This window comes from Erythrolamprus reginae, chromosome 1, assembly GCF_031021105.1.
Source record: "Erythrolamprus reginae isolate rEryReg1 chromosome 1, rEryReg1.hap1, whole genome shotgun sequence".
NCBI classification, from domain to species: Eukaryota; Metazoa; Chordata; class Lepidosauria; order Squamata; family Dipsadidae; genus Erythrolamprus; species Erythrolamprus reginae.
In genome coordinates this window covers 231,180,330-231,199,294 of record NC_091950.1, presented here as the reverse complement: position 1 = coordinate 231,199,294, position 18,965 = coordinate 231,180,330, and the positions used below count along the sequence as shown (strand labels likewise).

Here is an 18,965-nt window from a genome sequence, read left to right as displayed (position 1 = left end):
CACATGGCAGCAGCTTTGGAGAAGCAGGTGGACGGCACCTCAATGCATCCAGCCAGCGGAAGAGCCGGTGGGGCGGCTTCCATCATCCAACAGGATGGGGCTCAGCTCTATCAGCCCCCACCCCAATCTCCTGCCTTCAGGGGCTGATGGAACCGACCCGTGTCCCGCCAGATGATCGAAGCTGCCCCGCGGGCTCCTTTGCTGGCTGGATATGTTGAGAAGACCACACCCGCTTCTCATAAGCTGCTGCTACGTGCCCCCCTCAACTGCCCAGCGGCGGGCATTCCGGGCGTTGCCCCAGCAGCAGTGGCGGCTGCCCCAGCAGCAGTGGCAGCGTTGCCCCAGCAACAGTGGCGGCTGTCCCCAAGGCCCAGCAGCAGTGGCGGCTGTCCCCAAGGTCAGCTGGAGTCCAGCGGCTCAGCCCCAGGGATGAGTGGGGTGCATGGCATCCAGCCGGTGGAGGAGCCCGCGGGGCAGCTTCAATCATCCGGCAGGACGGGACTCGGCTCCATCAGCTCCCACCCCAATCTCCCACCTTCGCGGGTGTCTTTAGGAGGGCACAGCGGCTGGCGAAGGTGCTCCGAGCAGAGGGCATCAGCTGCAGAATTCCTGAGCTGAGGCAGCTTTGCTTGGAGCACCTTCGCCAACTACTGCGCCCACCCAAAGGCACCCCCGAAGGCAGGAGATTGGAGTGGGGGCTGATAGAGCCAAGCCCCATCCCATTGGATGATTGAAGCCGTCCCATGGGCTCCTCCACTGGATGGATGCATTGAGGTGACGGGATTGCTGTTGATGCAGTTCTTTCATTCTCAGCAATTGATAGATTAGATTGATGTCAATGTGTCTGTTTATTGACTTATTGGTGGAAAACCAGACTTCGAGGAATTATCTTTCTCTCCTTGATTTTTCCTGGGTTAAAACTGTGGTCCCAATTAGATCAAATCTGTATATTTCTGAGTCTTCATGGATAGACATGAGGGATGGTGGGTCATGTCTTTTGATGGCCAGGAAGTTTTCAAGCAGTCTGGTTCATAATTTTCTTCCTGTTTGGCCAACAAAGTTCTTTCCACAGTTGCTGCACTGGATTCAATATATGACACCTGATCTTTCGTTTGTTTCTGTCTGCCCCTTTGATTTTGATAGGGTAATGGAAAGAAGAAGGACAGACTGATGAATAGAAGTGGAAAATAGGTGCAAAATGAGATATTGACTTTTGAATGATTAAATTACAATGTATAACTATGTATATAATTGTTGATTTATCTTAAGGTATGTGTGTATTGATATATAAATAGAGTTGTGGAGAAAAGATCAAATTTGAAAAAAACAGTTATATAGAACTGAAGCATTCTGATTCTGGGAATTTATTCTGAATATCTGAACTACAGTGTCATGTATGCATGTAGGTAGCACAGATTTGCATGACTGCTGCTGATTGGTTAATCTAGCAATGGGAAAAATAAACTTCTTTCAGTGGCTAGCTAGACTGCAGAGACTCCATAAAAGAGAGGTCTCACACACCTGCCATCCAGTTTGTACTTAGCGGCCAGGAAATAAAAGGTGCTGAAAGTTTTCCCATGTCCTGCCTCTTCTTGCTGCACCCCCTATTGAACGCTGGTGACAAAGGTGGGATCCTGAAGATGACCAGAAGGGACAAAGGAAACTGATGATCCACCTCATGGCATCTTGAAGTAAGGAATGATCCTGCTCTGGCCAACCTGAGACTAACTACTCAAACCTCTCCCATACCAGCATTATTTGACCCACAAGCAGAGGAATGGCATATGTACATGAGTGGGTTCAGGATCTGTCGGACAACCGCAAGAGAGCCCTAATTTTCACCTATTGAGGGATAAAGCTCTACAAGATGGCACAGACCCTTGTTGCAGCCATGGACATAGAAGCCATCTCATGGACAATGCTGCAAAATACACTAAGACCACTATACCCCAAAGGCAACTCCTATGGTGAGCCGAAATGAGTTCTACCACAGGTAGGAACGAGAAGAGGAGACCATCAATGACTGTGGCAAAGCTGAGGGAAATTGCAACAAAGTGTAAGTTCGTCAACCCTGAGAATTTGATGAGGGATAGGTCATCCTGGGCTTGAAGGCCTAGCCATCCAAAAGAAATTGTTGGTGCGGTGAGGGGTGACATTTAAAGATGCAGTCAAAGAAGCAAGGGCTGCTGATAACTCCGCCACAGACATCAGAAAGACCAATGGGGTCCATCGCACCCACCATGAGCTGACTGAACCACCAAGGTTCCCAAATATGGGGACAAATGGAAAGAAGAAGAAGCCATCCATCAAGAATAGCCAGATAAATGGGTAAGCCCCAGGGACAGTGACTTTAAGCAGCCCTATTGTTCCGGATGCATGGGGTTCCATACTAGAGCGGCTTGCCATTTTAAAGAGGCTATCTGCCACCACTGACAGTGACAAGGCCTCATAGCTGAGCCCTGTAGAGCCACACAGTGGATCCCCTACCAACCCAAATAGATCGGGACATTGCAAAATGGGTGGCCACCTGCAACCCATGCCAGGAAACACAGCCAACTTCACCCAGGACACCCAACCAGGAATGGGAGGTACCTAAAGGTCCCTAGTCAAGAATCCATATTGATTTTGTGGGGCACATGGGGGGACAAACATTCCTAATCATGGTCGACACATATTGCAAGTAGTTAGACATGGTCACCATGTCAACTTTGACCATGGAGGCACACATACAAGCATTAAGAATATTTGCAACCCATGGACTGCCAGGCATTCTGGTATCTGACAATGGACCCCATCTGAAATCTTCCTGACTGAATAAGGGATTAGGCATATCCTGGTCGCACCATTCCATCTGACGGGCAATGGGCAAGTGGAAAAAATGGTGCAACTAACCAAAGAAGCACTAATCTGAATGGGACCAAGGAACTGGCAGGATAAAATAGATAAATTCTTGTTGGCCCAAAATATCACCCTTAGCCACCACTAACCAAAGTCCAGATGAAATGCTAATGGGTTGGACATTACACTCCCAGTTGGACAGGTTGGACCCAAACTATCACTCCAAGACATCCCTGAATTTAAACTAGCAAACCAAAACCTTCAAAAAAGAAGACTTAGTGTTTGCCCACAACTATGCAGAATACCCTACTTGGTTGAGGCTCTAGTAGTGGTTGTCACAGCCCAAAGTCATATCAAATAGAACTCGAGGATGGCTGGGTATGGAGATGGCACATTGACCAATCCCCAAGAGACTGGGGGATTACGAATTGAGACAAACAAAAAATCTGGGATTCCAAACAGACCCCAGCCCAAGCCAAGGACAAGGCAAGCCTCTACCCCATGGAGGTACAAACCACCCTATGGAGAAGCTGACACCGGAGAACCAGCCCTAACTCAAGACAACCCAAACAACCTATTCTCAAGCCCGATGGGAGCTGGTGGACACTTACCAGGAGACAGAGACCCAGCGAAGCAATCCAGGGATTGAGGAAGGAGGAGCCAAGCCAGAAGCAGCCTCACTTTGCAGAGAGTCCCAGGAGGTTCCACTGCGAAGTCCAGGAGTGGCAGCAAGCCCGACTGTTCAGGCCACCATCACAGGGAACAACTGAAGTGTGCAGTTTGGGGGCGCACCTTGAAGGGCCCTGCCTACCAGCGTGACCAAATGACTCAAATTGGACGTTGATTGGTTAAGCTTTTTCTAGGAGGGGAGGGACATATGGAGCACAGATTTGCATGACAGACACTAATTGGTGGGGAAAATAAACTGCTGTCAGTGGCCAGCTAGATTGCAGAGACTCCATAAGAGAGGTCCTGGCAGCCTGCCAGCCAGTTCGTACTTAGCAACTAGGGAATAAAAGGCGCTGAAAGTTTTCCCAGTCCTGCTTCTTCTTATTGAATACCCTATCAAACATGCAGAGTGCACATTGTCCTTATTAAAAAGTCTATCCTGATCGTTCTAGGATTTTTAGAGAATTCATTTTTGAAAATCACTCTTTTTCTCAGCTTCTCAGCTTCCCCTTCTGAAACTCAGATTTACCTATTTTTTCTTCCTGCAGTGAAGATGATGCAAAGTATCTATTCAAGCTTTTCCGTCACCTCTTATTCTTGTTTAGTGTTTCTTTGATTCTCTTGATCTTGATCTCTTGATCTCCTAAAATTTCTTCCATTTTAATCTTTCTAGCAATAGATTTCAAAAAGCCTTTTTATATCTCTTACTAGGATCTTTAACATTCTTCACCAGAAGTTGGTGTTTTAGGAGTATTTTTCCCATATTTAAACAAAGCTTTCACATTCTACTTTAATGAGGTTAATACTCACCTCTGATGCACTTTAGAAAGAATATCAGCAAAGCTTCATATCCTGAGAAAAAAAAACTAGCTGCGGACTAACAAATGGCACCTTCCTCTCTTGTCAGGCCACATAACCAGGGGCGGGTTCCTCTTACCTTTTCCTACCAGTGCACTGCGTGTGCACTGGTAGAAAAGGTATTTTCCTTCTGTGCATGCTCAGAGAGCCGAAAAACCACAGAAAATTAGAAGAAGAAAAAAGATGGTGGCACACACGGACCAGCAAAGACAGCAATAGAGCCGTTGCGGCAAAACTACGCAATCAGCGGCCCCCTACTGGAGCAACGGACCAGACCGCATCGGTAGGAACCCATCTCTGCACATAACCCTGCTAGTTTGAATTTTAATGCAATGGGGGAATATTTTAATGCAATAAATTTTAATGCAATGGGGGAATATTTAGATAATGAATTAAAGGGGAGGGATAAAATGGCAGGAGCGAGCACCCAGTGGACTGTATTAAAAAAGGCCATCTTAAAAGCCACTGGACTGTATGTAAGACAAATAACTAAAGGTAAAAGGAAGAAGAAACCGCTATGGTTTAGCAATGATGTAAGGGCTATAGTCAATGAAAAAAAGGCTGCCTATAGGAGGTATAAAGAGTCTGGAAGTATAGCTGATAGGGAGGTGTATAAAATGAGACAGAAGGAGGCGAAACAGATAATATATGCTGCTAAAGCCTCAAAAGAGGAAGAAATTGCCAAATCTCTAAAGAAGGGGGATAAAACCTTCTTCAGATATATTAGTGATAAGAAGAAGAAAAACTGCGGCATCACGAAGCTTAGTACCGGGAATAATACATGCATTAATGGGAATAAGGAGATCGCTGACCATTTCAATAGCTACTTCTGTTCAGTTTTCTCAAAAGACACCTTACAAAATAAAACTATAGAGGGATATAGCATTGCTTCCAGCTGTACGGATTCAGCTCCAGTGATCTTAGAAGCCGATGTCTTAGAAGAACTTGAACGATTAAAGATAAATAAGGCAATGGGTCCAGATGGCATCCACCCCAGAGTTCTTAAAGAACTCAGATCTGTCATTGCTACCCCCCTGACTGATTTGTTTAACCAATCCTTGTTAACAGGAGATGTTCCTGAGGATTGGAGAATGGCCAGTGTTGTGCCTATCCACAAGAAGGGCAGTAGAGAAGAAGCTGGTAACTACAGGCCAGTTAGCTTGACATCAGTTGTAGTTAAAATGATGGAGACTCTACTCAAAAAGAGGATAAATCAGCACCTAAAAAACAATAACTTATTGGACCCAAATCAGCATGGCTTTACTGAAGGCAAATCATGTCAGACTAATCTCATTGATTTCTTTGACTGTGTCACAAAGGTGTTGGATGAAGGTGGTGCCGTGGATATTGCCTACCTGGACTTCAGCAAAGCCTTTGATACGGTTCCACATAAAGAGCTGATAGATAAATTAGTGAAGATTGGACTTAATCCCTGGATAGTTCAATGGATTTGCAGCTGGCTGAAGCGTAGACATCAAAGAGTTATTGTTAATGGCGAGTATTCTGAGCAGAGTCAGGTTACAAGCGGTGTGCCACAAGGGTCTGTTCTGGGTCCTATTCTTTTTAATATGTTTGTGAGTGACATAGAGGAAGGTTTGGTAGGGAAGGTTTGCCTATTTGCCGATGACTCTAAAGCAGGGGTCCCCAACCGCCGGGCCGTGGACCAGTACCGGGCCGTGGGGCATGTTGCACCGGTCCGCAGAGTTAGCAGCTGCTGTGGAGGTGGCGAGTGCCAAGCTGTTCCTGTCTCTTTCCCCTCCCGTTCACTCGGGACCGCTGTTTGCCTCGGGCCGAGAAAACTTTTGCTTGCTTGCTTCCTTCCTTTCCTGTCTTTCTTCCCTCGTCGAAAGTGGTCTATTTCCTCCTCGCAAAGCCCTCGCTCTGCCTGCAGCTCAGACGGAAAGGCTTTGGCATTGTGCAGCTCTTTTTTTGCTAGGCTTTCCCGGGGGCCTGGGTGGGAGCGAAGCTAGGGGTGTGCGTGTGGCCATGAAGCCCCCACCACCAGCTCTGGTAATTTTCTTTTGGAAGGATTCCTTGCTTCAAGAAAATTACCGGACCTGGCAGTGGTGGGCGCTCCAAGCAGGCAGCGATTGCAAAGGAAGGCAACTGTGTCCGTGGAGGCACCTCCCCCACCTCTGGGATTATTTGCTGCAAACCCAGCCGGAGCAGGCGGGGGGGGGGGTCCTCTGAAACTGATGGAAGGAACGAAGCAAGCAAGCAAAAGTTTTCTCCCTCAGTTGGACCACCTCGGCTGGAGGCAAACGGCGGTCCCGAGTGAATGGGAGGGGAAAGGAAACCATACCCTCCTAGCCTTCCTCCCTCTGTCACCTCGGCTCCCCTGCAAAATTAAAAGGGGGGGGGGAGGAAAGAGAGGCAGTGGAACGATAAGCTACACCCCCATGCTTAATCCCGTCCCCCAACCACACCTCTTTCTGCCTCCACCGGGCCATAGAAAAATTGTCTTGGTGAAACTGGTCCCTGGTGGAAAAAAGGTTGGGGACCACTGCTCTAAAGTGTGCAATAGGGTTGATATTCCTGGAGGCGTCTGTAATATGGTAAATGATTTAGCTTTACTAGATAAATGGTCAAAGCAATGGAAACTGCAGTTTAATGTTTCCAAATGTAAAATAATGCACTTGGGGAAAAGGAATCCTCAATCTGAGTATTGTATTGGCAGTTCTGTGTTAGCAAATACTTCAAAAGAAAAGGATTTAGGGGTAGTGATTTCTGACAGTCTCAAAATGGGTGAACAGTGCAGTCAGGCAGTAGGGAAAGCAAGTAGGATGCTTGGCTGCATAGCTAGAGGTATAACAAGCAGGAAGAGGGAGATTATGATCCCGCTATATAGAATGCTGGTGAGACCACATTTGGAATACTGTGTTCAGTTCTGGAGACCTCACCTACAAAAAGATATTGACAAAATTGAACGGGTCCAAAGACGGGCTACAAGAATAGTCTTAAGCATAAAACGTATCAGGAAAGACTTAATGAACTCAATCTGTATAGTCTGGAGGACAGAAAGAAAAGGGGGGACATGATCGAAACATTTAAATATATTAAAGGGTTAAATAAGGTCCAGGAGGGAAGTGTTTTTAATAGGAAAGTGAACACAAGAACAAGGGGACACAATCTGAAGTTAGCTGGGGGTAAGATCAAAAGCAACATGAGAAAATATTATTTTACTGAAAGAGTAGTAGATTCTTGGAACAAACTTCCAGCAGATGTGGTAGATAAATCCAGAGTAACTGAATTTAAACATGCCTGGGATAAACATATATCCATCCTAAGATAAAATACAGAAAATAGTATAAGGGCAGACTAGATGGACCATGAGGTCTTTTTCTGCCGTCAGACTTCTATGTTTCTATGTTTCTATGAAGCCTACATTAAATGCCTTTTTGCTGTTTGCAAAAACAGCAATTGGAAGAGATTATGTCAGCAATAGCAGTTATGCCTATTAACTATTCCAGTACTACAATGCAATAAACAGATGCCAAATTGACACAAATCTGAAACAGGATGAGCCATTTCTTACAACACACAGTACTGCTCATTGCATGAACAAGTATCTTTTTCAGTCTGTGGAACTACCATCATCACGTGTCTTCTCAGAGAAATGCAGACCTAATCCTAACCCAAACAAACTTGGGGCCTAAGAATATTTCCTGTCCATTAAAAATATTTTAATTTTCCCACTCTAGTGGGAAAAAGATTTTAACTATTCTTGACGTTCTTCCTTGGGTTCATAACCACATGACCAATGTTGAATATTCCTCTTAGCCTGCCTTTGATTTAGCTCCACTGGTTTATTGTAAACTAAAAACCTCCAATATTTTTCCTGTTATTCAAACTTTTTTTTTTTGCAGGCTATTTCTCAAGTTCTGTCTTCTTCTACTAGAAAAAGTAATCAGTTTGTGGTTTGAAGCAACCAGCATAACACCTATAATAAAAATAATGAAAACTCTCTCTGGTATCAGTAATGGTAATCAATGTTCATTTACTGACATCTAATGGCAGTTTAAAATATTACAAGTTCTAACAATTAACTACATTTCTTATGAATGAATATAATACAATTGGGAAATTCAGTGCAATATTTTTTGTGTATTTCCTAACTTAGCTGAACTCGTGGATATTTCCTAAATTATTTACCACAAAAAAGATATGTAAAATGTTAAAACATTGTCAGAGAACAGTAATTCAGAACTATTAAATATGTATATATGTATATAATATATATAGAATTGTAAATTCACTCTAACAGACTTGGAAGGGACCTTGCAGGTCATCTAGTCCAAACCCCTGCCTAAGCAGGAAACCCTACATCTGCCTCTAACTTACAACTTCCTGATTGTGAGGCAAGAGCTCCACCTCAGGGTCACACTTGTTTTACTTGTTCGTTTTGCTAATATGCAAAGACAGGCAAAGGAAATATTTTGCAAACTGAAATGTACACTAACTTACCATTTCTTCTCTGAAAGTGGATATTTTCCATATGTGCAAAAGGTTGTTCTTGTTATTCACTCCAGGTTATTTTACATGTTTATTATTTCACTATTTTATAGATAAAATAAGTAAACTTATAAAATGTTTATTTATTATTAAAAACAAATTGTGTTGAATGTTGACCTTACATTATGTGTGTTTACATTATGTGTTATGTGCGATTGGTGTCTGAAGGAGTATGATTGATTTTTTAACAAAACTGAGGATTTTAGATTAGTTTTAATTAATTGGATTTAGCCTTTGTATGTTATTGTTTCATTTTATATGCTGTGACACACCCTGAGTCCTTGGAGAGGGGCAGCATATCAATCAATCAATCAATCAACCAACCAACCAAATAAGTAAGTAAGTAGGTAGGTAGGTAGGTAGGTAAGTAAGTAAGTAAGTAAGTAAGTAAATAAATAAATAAATAAATATCTAATTTTAGATATGGATGTTTTTACAAGGACAGACTGGTTTTGTAGCACCCTTTATCAAATAAGTTTCTGAAAGACAGCAGTTTTCTGTACAATAAATTGTTTCCTACTAGCACTTGATATATTCTCTCCCCTTCTTTTTATTTTTTAAGGACAGATTGTCAGCTAACTGATTATGCCGAATGTCTCTCTCTTGACCTCTATCTAGCCAATGCAAATCTCCCTGGTTTCTTTAGCATTGTACAATCAGTTACCCCGGCTTGTTTCTCTCATCAGAATAATCAGAGTAGGTACTTTTTATGACTCATCTACTGAAAAATAACAAAGCAACTTTACATTTAATGCTAAAAAAAACATATTGATATGTAATAAACATATTGATATACAATTCTACAATTTTGGCTGCTGATTTTAACTTTTCAGGAAAAAGTTATTTATAAGGGAGATTATGGTTGCATTAGAAAGGTAGGTAGCTTTATCATAATATTGGCAGAGCAACAAGTCAAAATGCAATGCTAATTCTAGGCATTTTTCACCTAGTGTGCCAGATGTCACATTTTCTAGATTCTACAACAAAGAGAAGAGAAAGGGGGGAGGGGGGAGGGGGAGGGGGGAGGGGGAGGGGGGAGGGGGAGGGGGGAGGGGGGAGGGGAAGGGAGGGAGGAGAGGAGAGGAGTTCTAACTTCCTGATGCACTTTTTTAAAAAACTGTGACCACTGTTAAAAATCATTAAAAATATTTGCATATTAGGGTTTTCTTTCCAGGAAACAAATTGCACAGAAAGATGATGAAACAGACCTAACAGTCAATAGACATGCATGTGATATGATAGAAATAAAGATCAGTTTATACTTAGTTAGCCCCTATAATATTTTTCATGGATATGCCACTTTCACGTTCATAAAGGTAAAGTTTCCCGTTTCCAGCTCTAGGGGCAGTGCTCATCTGTTTCTAAGCCAAATAGCCAACACTGTCCAAAGATGTCTCCATGGTCATGTGGCCGGCATGACTAAACACTGAAAGTGCATGGAGCACTCTTACCTGCCCACCAAATTTCTACTTTTCTATTTGCATTTTTTACGTGATTTTGAGCTGTTAGGTTGAGAGAAAGTGGGAACAAGTAATGGGAGCTCACTACGTTATGCGGCGCTAGGGATTCAAACCACTGAACTGCCAACCTTCTGATCGACAAGCTCGGCATCTTAGCCACTGAGCCACCTTGTCCCTAAGTTCATATTGAAAGACAATTCCTAATTTCTTACCAGTTTCACTCATTATATTTAAAATAGCAGCAAGAGAGTCACACTAATCCTTTGTATCCACAGCAGTGAGAAGCAATTCGCAGTGCAGTCAACATATTTTCTTTCTCTATCATTCCTATCAGAATTAACACATTTCAGTCATCGAACTGACCATTTAAAGGCCCTGTTAAGCAGCTCAAATCAGTTGTGGTGGTCACATTCAGCATTTCACAAGGAAAACCACAAATGGTAACTGAGGTATTTCCTGGAGAAAATCCATTTCCATGTATATATATTTCTCCTCCATCAAGATTACCTTGAAAAAGAAATAATGTGCATAAGGTTTCACAATTTGCTATTGCTAAAATTTGGCATCCACAGCTTCCCATATTTTGGAAATAAGTGTATTATATTCTGGAAGACAGTCAGCAATATATACAGACAATTACTCTCCTAGTTCCTTACACAAATCTTTAAGGAAAGTAATATGAGTGTACAAATAAGATGGCATATAAGTATGAAGAGTAAAACTTTACACAAAGTGTAAGCAATTTTCATTTGTTCTTTTCTATTTATTTTCTTTTATTCTGGTCTTGGAGTTGGGCAGGAGAAAATCTATTTGTTGGTAGAAGTTGATTTGGGAAAAGGTTTTGAGCCTTTCCTAAACTCATCCAAAAGAAAGGCTTAGCATGCCTACTTTCAATTTTGGTTTGTATATAGAAATTTTGATTTGTATACAAAAATTTAAAAAATCATTCTGTGGAAGCAAGATTTTGAGAGGTTTTGAAAGCAAAAGAAAAGTAGAGTGGCTTACAGTGCCCTGAGTTTCTGATTGCCCATTCCTGTTTTATCACTCCAGACAACACAACAGATAAAGTCAGATAACAACAAATTTAAATTGCAGTATACAAGCTGATTATTAATAACCTATTAGAACCATATGTTTATCACTCTGAGGAAAAATTCTAATCTAGAAGAAACAGCAAGTTATTTCACAAGAACAATAAGCCTCCAACCAAATATAATTCTGAAATTCTAAGTTTGCTGCTATAACTCTCAGGTCTGCTTCTCGCATCAGTTCAATGAGATTACAGACTTCCGCTCCTCAGAAGCATGCACATACTTACCATGGCTGTTTTTCACTGTGATAACTGTCAGGCCCGAAGTGAATACCAAACTGGAGGAGGCCCAACCTCTCTGCACAATTCCACCTGTCACATTATATTCTCCAGTAGGAAGCTGAGGAAGTACACATTGCAAACTGGTACTTTTGCTAGTAACATTGATGCAGGAAGAGCCTCCAATAAAAACGTACATGTCTTCCATTTGCCTAATTTTTGAAATCATTATAGTGAGAAACTGGCCTGTAGAAGGCAGAAGGGAGAGGAAAACTGGAGTGAATTCTTCACTGTAGCTTATTTCCCCAGCAGGATATGACGAATTGTCTATGTTGAGCCCCACAATTGCAGTCCCTTGGCCTGAAGGCACAAGGCACTTAAGGGCCCAATATGTGACTCTGGTGATGAGACACTTCTGATTTCCTATGAGAACTGAAGTGCTGTCCCTGCCTTGAAGTGCTGCACCTTCTAAAGTCAGGAGACCTCCACCATTGATACTGAAATTCTGGGGATAAAGATGGAGCACTACATGAGTAACTCTGAAGATATTGGAGTCTTTTTGTCTGAGGCAGGCTGAACCCCAGCTTCTGCTCAATACTGAAATGCTATGTTCTTTTGCATCGAGGCCGTGCATCTGACATTCAATACTGGTTTTGTTCAAGGAAGTTATATTGCAAGGGAGATATCCATCAACCTCTATAAGGATTTCATCCACTGCCCAAACTAATTTTTGAATTCTGATTAACAAGTAAGTTAAGATCCCCGCAAACCTCACAGTGACAGCATCAATAACAAGAGTCTTGTTTGCAAAAAGATGGAAGGAGCAGTCTCCAAGGCAATGGCTATACATTCCATTGACATTCACTGTGATATTAAGAGCTTGGTGTACATCAGGAAATTGCTGACCATCCAAAAGGAGATCACTTGAAAAAAGTGCACATATTATGCTGTGTTCACTTGAACTTTGGATATCACAAGACAAGTTGCCTGTCAGATTTACCCAAGCAGAATTTGTCCAAGATTTGAGAAAATGGCCAGATATTGTAAGCAATTGCCCACCACACACTGAACCACCAGATGGAAAGATAGTCTTTATTTGTGGGTATATGGTAAAATGCTGCATCTCAACCGGTATGTTGGCAAAGCCCATTTGCTTCTGGAGAACTCTCATAACAAAGTGCCCTGGTTCTAAAACACTTACAGGTAAGGAACATTGAGACCATGTTATAGAGTGGTTGATCTTCTGTACTTCAAGGGAACATTCCACATGTTCCAGGATAACTACGGAATTTGTTATACTGACTCCTTCTATGCCCAGGTGCAGACTATTGTTCAATAATTCTGTTTCAATGTTTATGATATTTGGAGTCAAAGACATGTTGTAAAGAAAAGTGTAATTCTTAAAGATTTTCATTTGAAATGGGTCTACCAGTGACTGATTGCCTATGTACACTTCTATATCTGCCACAAGGTTTTTGAGAATGGTATTAGATGGCTGAGTGGGTGGTGGGGTCCGACATAGAATTTTATCTTCAGTTAGGCTGATTATAGCACAGGGTTGAAAATCAATCAGGACCAAGACCAAGGCTGGGCTGGTGCTAAAACCTATTCCAGAAATGGTGAGCAATGTTCCACCTAGGAAAGAGATGACAATGTTAGCAAATGTTAACCTTTTTCAAAATTAATATAATTTGAAAAATTATATTTCTATTGTATTAATTTTTAGTACAGAATAAGATATCCAATGAGGTAAACCAGTTAGACAGAAGCTTGGGATGTTACCATATTTTTTGGAGTAAAAGATGCACCAGATATGATGCACCTTAGTTTTGGGGGAGGAAAATAGGAAGGAAATCTGCCTACCAGGAATCCATCTGGCTAGGATCCTTAGTCTGGTCAGCTTCAGCACATATGGCTTTGAAAAAAAACCTTCTTTAGAGCGAGTAGTAATAAAAAAAAGCCTGAAAGGGGCTGGAAAAAACTTTCTTGAGAAGGAATAACAATGAAAATAGTCTGCAAGCTGGGAAGAGCTAGGAAGATAGTTAGTGCCTCCTTAAGGCTGAAAAAAAAGCTTTGAAAAAGCTACATTTGGAGTACAAGACACACCCAAATTTTCAGCCACTTTTAGTGGCAGGGAAAGTTGCATCTTTTACTCTGAAAAATATGGTAATTATTTCTGGGTTTTGTTTTTTCTAGTATTTTAAATTCTCTATATATGTTTTATCAGTGTTTCTGTATTTTAAATTCTATTTTAAATTCTATATTAGTTTTTCATTGTTCTGAGATTTTCTCAATTTACTACAACACTGATATAAACAAAACCTTAATATAAAGAGCATGGGGGCGCAGTGGTTAGAATACAGTATTGCAGGCTGACTCTGCCCACTGCCAGGAGTTCAATCCTGAGTGGCTCAAGGTTGACTCAGCCTTTCAAGGTCAGTAAAATGAGGATCCAGATTGTTGGGGACAATATGTTGATACTGGAAATAGCAATAGTATTTAGACTTATATAGCTCTTCATAATGCTTGACAGCCCTCACTAAGCAGTTTAAAGAGTCAGTCCATTGCCCCTAACAACCTGGGTCCTCATTTTATCAACCTTGGAAGGGTGGAAGGCTGAGTCAACCTTGAGCCACTCAGAATCAAACTGCCAAGCTGCTGGCAGCCGGCAGTCAGCAGAGATAGCTGCAGTACTAACCACTGTGCTACCATACTTCTTAGAGAGTGCCATAAAGCACTGTGAAGCAATATAACCAATAAATCTAAGTGCTATTGCTATAAAGAATAAAATCAGATTCAACCTCTATTTTTAATAACTATATGGCAATATAGCTGTTGTAAGCTACCCTGAGTCTAAGGAGAAGGGCGGCATAAAAACCAAATAAATAAAATAAAATAAATAAATAAATATGAAGTAGATTGGATCTCAAGTTCTTCACCCTTTGGTGTCTTATTCATTTGCTGGGTAACCCAAATTCTCCCTAGAAAGCTATAAACAACTTGTCCACAACCAACTGTGGAGAAGGGAAAAATGGGCATTTATACCAAATAAGCTACGAGGCCTAGCCTATGCATTACTGTTCTGAGTGGAGACGTTTAGGGCAGGAATGACTTAGCCTTGGAAAGTATTTCTTTCCTCTACCCTGACATTAGGTGCTCAGATACATCTTTTTGCTTTCTTGGCACCGAAAGGAGATGGAAACTTTCTTGGCACTGAAAGGAGATGGGAACTCTTTAGGGAAAGCCAGAAAAACTATTTTGTTTTCTGAAATAAGATTTAACTCCACTCTCCACACTTATTAATTTTGCTAAAATGATTAGCTCACTAATGGTAATGTGAGAAAAGAAAAAAAATTGAAAGCAAAACTGGAAAATGAGAGTTGAGGATAAGAAATCATATTCTAAAATATTAATTACAAAATAGAAACCAAATGGCTTAGTTTAAGATTTTTCAGTGTAAAGGTGATATATTCATCCCTTAGGTAGCTAGAGGGTTAGAAAAACAGACAAGATACAAATATAAGTATTGGACCATCTGAGCTCTCTCATAGAATAGACTACAGGCTTCATCCATTACATTCATATTTTCCAGAGTCTCTTCTCAGTCATTCCAAGTTTTTTTCTTCTTAAACATGTATGTACAAAACGATGACATTATTTACCTAGGAAGGAGCCACAACATGGTTCTATTCTGAAGATCTCTGTAACATACCGGATTAATGGCTCTAATCTGGAAAATAAATAAGACTTTTATTGTTAACTGAACATGAGGTCCCCCCCCCCCCCATCATCTGCAAAAAGTTTTAATTCAGAATTGATTAACTCAACTATTACTTGCCTCAATGGAAATGGCAGATGTGATACTCAGTTCTGGGTTTGGACATGATGCAAACGATGTACAGAAATGCATATGTTCTTGAACATTCCCCAAAAGTCTTGCCTATCCCTCTGCTCAATTGCATGTGATCCTCAGCTGACTGAATCAAATGTGTTTTTCTTCCAGCTTCTCATGCTAGCCTACCAGAAGATCTTAGGTGTACTGTTTTCAAATAATACATTTATTTCCCCATATACATATTTTTAAAAAAACAAGAGAATAATGTCCTGTTGTGTGCAGTTTTCAGAAGGGCAGATAAATGAAAACTGCAAATACAATACTACAAATACAATAATAACCTAATCAAAAGAAAATTATTTATAGAGCTTTTGGTGTTGTCCAAAATAATCACAGATCCATCTTGTAAACACAGGTTAACAGATAAGCATCAGTTCCATTTTCATTTGTCTTATTATTTCTCTTAAAATTCTATTACATTGCAAATTCAAATCATGAAAAACGAAAGCCTCTTACCCACTTGGGTTGAGTGGGAGATGATGGAGAAATATGGAAAGTCTATGCCATCCTTCTGCAAGAGAAGGCAGCAATACACTGATTCCATGATCTGTTACTGTTTGAATTTGAACTGCTGTATCCCCAATTTTGGCCTTCACATCAAATGGAGTATAGTTGGAAAATGAAGAAATACCAATCACAAGCAGCTGACCTCCTGCAATAAAGGGGGGGGGACATACAATACTTTTTTTGTTATAGCTAATAACCTGCTACTCTCATAACGACCCTCTTCCACAAACCCTGATGTCCATATTTTATTTTATTTCCACGTTGAAAGGTTGACAATACGTTTTTGTTTTAAAACTTGAAGCCTGAAATAAAACTGTCTTCAGAGAAACCCACTTGGTTCTGTTTTTTATCTCCAAAAATACAGTTCTGTAAGATAAGGGGAAGGTGATAAGCAGGACATTGAGGTAAAAACCGTCTGACAATTTAGCCTCAACACCTGGCAATCAAATGCATTGTGCATTTGATAAAAATCCTGCAACAAATCTCAGTGGCTGTTATGTCACAATTCATTCATTCTACCAACATGCAAGTTATATGCTGCACTCAAAGTATTCAAGGTTAATACAGGATTTTCTTTGTATTGACAGTCATCTCTCCTGTTTGCACTTGTAACCTTGACAGGTATAATTGGATATTAGATAGCCTCCTGGATTGCTCAACCTTTTTCCTTCAATGATATACCTAAGCAAATCTGCCAATTGGAAGCATGACTAACAGCTGGGAATGTTCTAAGCAAGCACAAATGTTTTATCTAGGTCTAGTTGAAAGGAAAACTCTGAAAAGGGTGCTTTTGAGATATTTATAACAGAATTCTGAGGGTAGCACTTTTTGTATCAAAATTATCCTATCTACCTAACTTTTTTTTTATTCTGAACCACTAAATTCTAACTACTTTATTGCATAAATATGCAGTTCACTTTGAAACAATACATTGAAAGATATAAATTTTGGAAAAATCAAATAAGAATAGAAGGAAAGTACAAAACAAACTTATCTTTCCCTTTTTACCTGTTATGCCACTTTTATTTCTGTTCATTGACACAATGCATGGATTTAGAGATGAGTTATAGGTGAAAGCATTGGCAAAGACAGTCAACTGGTGTTCATTAATTAGGGTTAGATGAACAGTATCCTCCCCTCCTCTCTAGGAGAAAAAAGAACGACAAACTATTGATAACATGTCTGTTGTCCATGAAGTAAACTAAACACCAAGGTTATGTAGGGAAAGCCCACAATATTAAAAAAAATCTTGCAGATCTTATTCCAAGGTTTTGAAATCAATCTCCCACCTGTTTCTGCTTCCTAGAACTGCTAGCCGAGGGACACTGACACTGCCAACATTATATTCTCAAAACCAGTTTGTGGCCAACCTTAGTTCTTCTTTCAGGTCAGAATAAAGAAGAATAGTCAAAAAAGTAGGTACATGCAAACACTAAAGCAGGGGTGCCCAATCTTAGCAACCATTAAGACTTTAAGCTTGGCTGGCTAGGGAATTTAAAGAGATAAAGTCCACAGGTTTTAAAGTTGCCAAGGTTGACACCTCTGTACTAAAGGCAGCCCAAGTAGTAGCTTGGAGAACACTAGCAGAGGGGATGCTGGACTCCCTGTTTCCTATTACTTGGTCTGTGCCTTCAAGGAATAGGAACTGGGGCAGATAAACAGCATAGAGGCAGTGATAAGCCAATAGTGCTACTGTACCACCTTCTTCTCCACTGCTCCCCCAACTATTCTTTTGCCTCAGCCACAGTAGTTCTCCCTTGCCATCTTCATCTTCTACCTTTCATTATTTGGAAAGCAAGAGAATGAGATCTAGCCCATATGGAAAGAGTGGAGCCCTGACAGAGGTGGGTCTCAAACAGGAATGCCAGGAACGCCATTCCAGTGATGGAAATGGAGCATGTAGGCTCGCTCCATTGCCGTCCGGCATGCATGCACCATGAACATGCAGCTGGTGCAATTCTGGTAAAAATTACCAGGTTTTTTGCAAAGAAACTGGCAATTTTTGCTGCCGGAAAGAGATTCTGGCTGCTGCACATGCGCAGCAGCTGAATCTCACTGCCGCGCCTGGAGCAGCAGCTGGGGCCACCAGCAAAAGCCGCTTGCCCCAGCTCCAGCTGCCTGGCCTGCTCTTTGATCTCCCGGGCTGCAGGAGAGATGGGGGAGAAGGAAAGGCTCATGGGGGGGGGAATGGAAGGGCTTGCAGTGGGGGCAGGCAGAGCTCATGGCGGGGAAGGGCAGGCGGAGGTCCGGGGAAGTGCCGGTTGTGCGTGCACATGCGTGCACGCCAATGTTCCCTCTAATTTTTTTTCGCGGAGAGCAGAAAAGTACTATAGTTATTGGGCAGCACATTTTCATAACTGAGCACCTGAATTATTTTCACAGAGAAGACTTTTTCACAAGACAACAATGAAATAGGTTTTCATTGTGATGATCCTCCTGATGATCACAATGATCATGATAAGGGGCGTGCATAAGTGCACTGCGTGCCTATCGTCCGGTCCGTCCCTGTCCTAATGTTTCTCTATTTATTAGTACCAATATCATGTATATAAACATTGTTATATCTTTGTATAGCACCAATACATACTTGACAAATAAATAAATAAATAAAAAATAATTTTGGATGAAATGACAACATGATGGGATTTGAGACAAAAGCCTTTTCTATCATCCTACCCACCCTTTGGAACATCATTTCCCCAGTTGTTTACCATTTGAAAGCTGTTTGTTTTAAAATTGTTTTATATGTCTAACTGATGGTGATGATTTTGGTACTCTTTTTTTTAGCAAAAGGTTTTTTATTTTTCTCCTCCTTCACAAAACAAATTACATACATACATACATACATATATATACACATACATACATACATACATACATATATACATACACACACACCTTCCAGTGTTACAAAAAA

At 41.1% G+C, this 18,965-nt stretch overlaps 1 protein-coding gene across 8 annotated transcripts in view; it reads right to left on the bottom strand.

The window, feature by feature from the left end:
• PKHD1 (PKHD1 ciliary IPT domain containing fibrocystin/polyductin) overlaps positions 1-18,965 on the bottom strand; it is a 359,271-nt gene that overhangs the window by 263,777 nt on the left and 76,529 nt on the right. For all 8 annotated transcript variants that reach the window (XR_011557350.1, XM_070732513.1, XM_070732506.1 and 5 more), the window contains 5 exons: positions 17,057-17,192; positions 15,998-16,193; positions 15,309-15,376; positions 11,656-13,281; positions 10,701-10,844 (listed from right to left, as the gene is read on the bottom strand). Coding sequence is in view for 7 of the 8 variants with exons in the window: in XM_070732513.1 (XP_070588614.1) it covers positions 10,701-10,844; positions 11,656-13,281; positions 15,309-15,376; positions 15,998-16,193; positions 17,057-17,192 (2,170 nt within the window). In the remaining variant the exon portion in view is untranslated. The remainder of the gene's footprint in view (positions 1-10,700; positions 10,845-11,655; positions 13,282-15,308; positions 15,377-15,997; positions 16,194-17,056; positions 17,193-18,965) is intronic.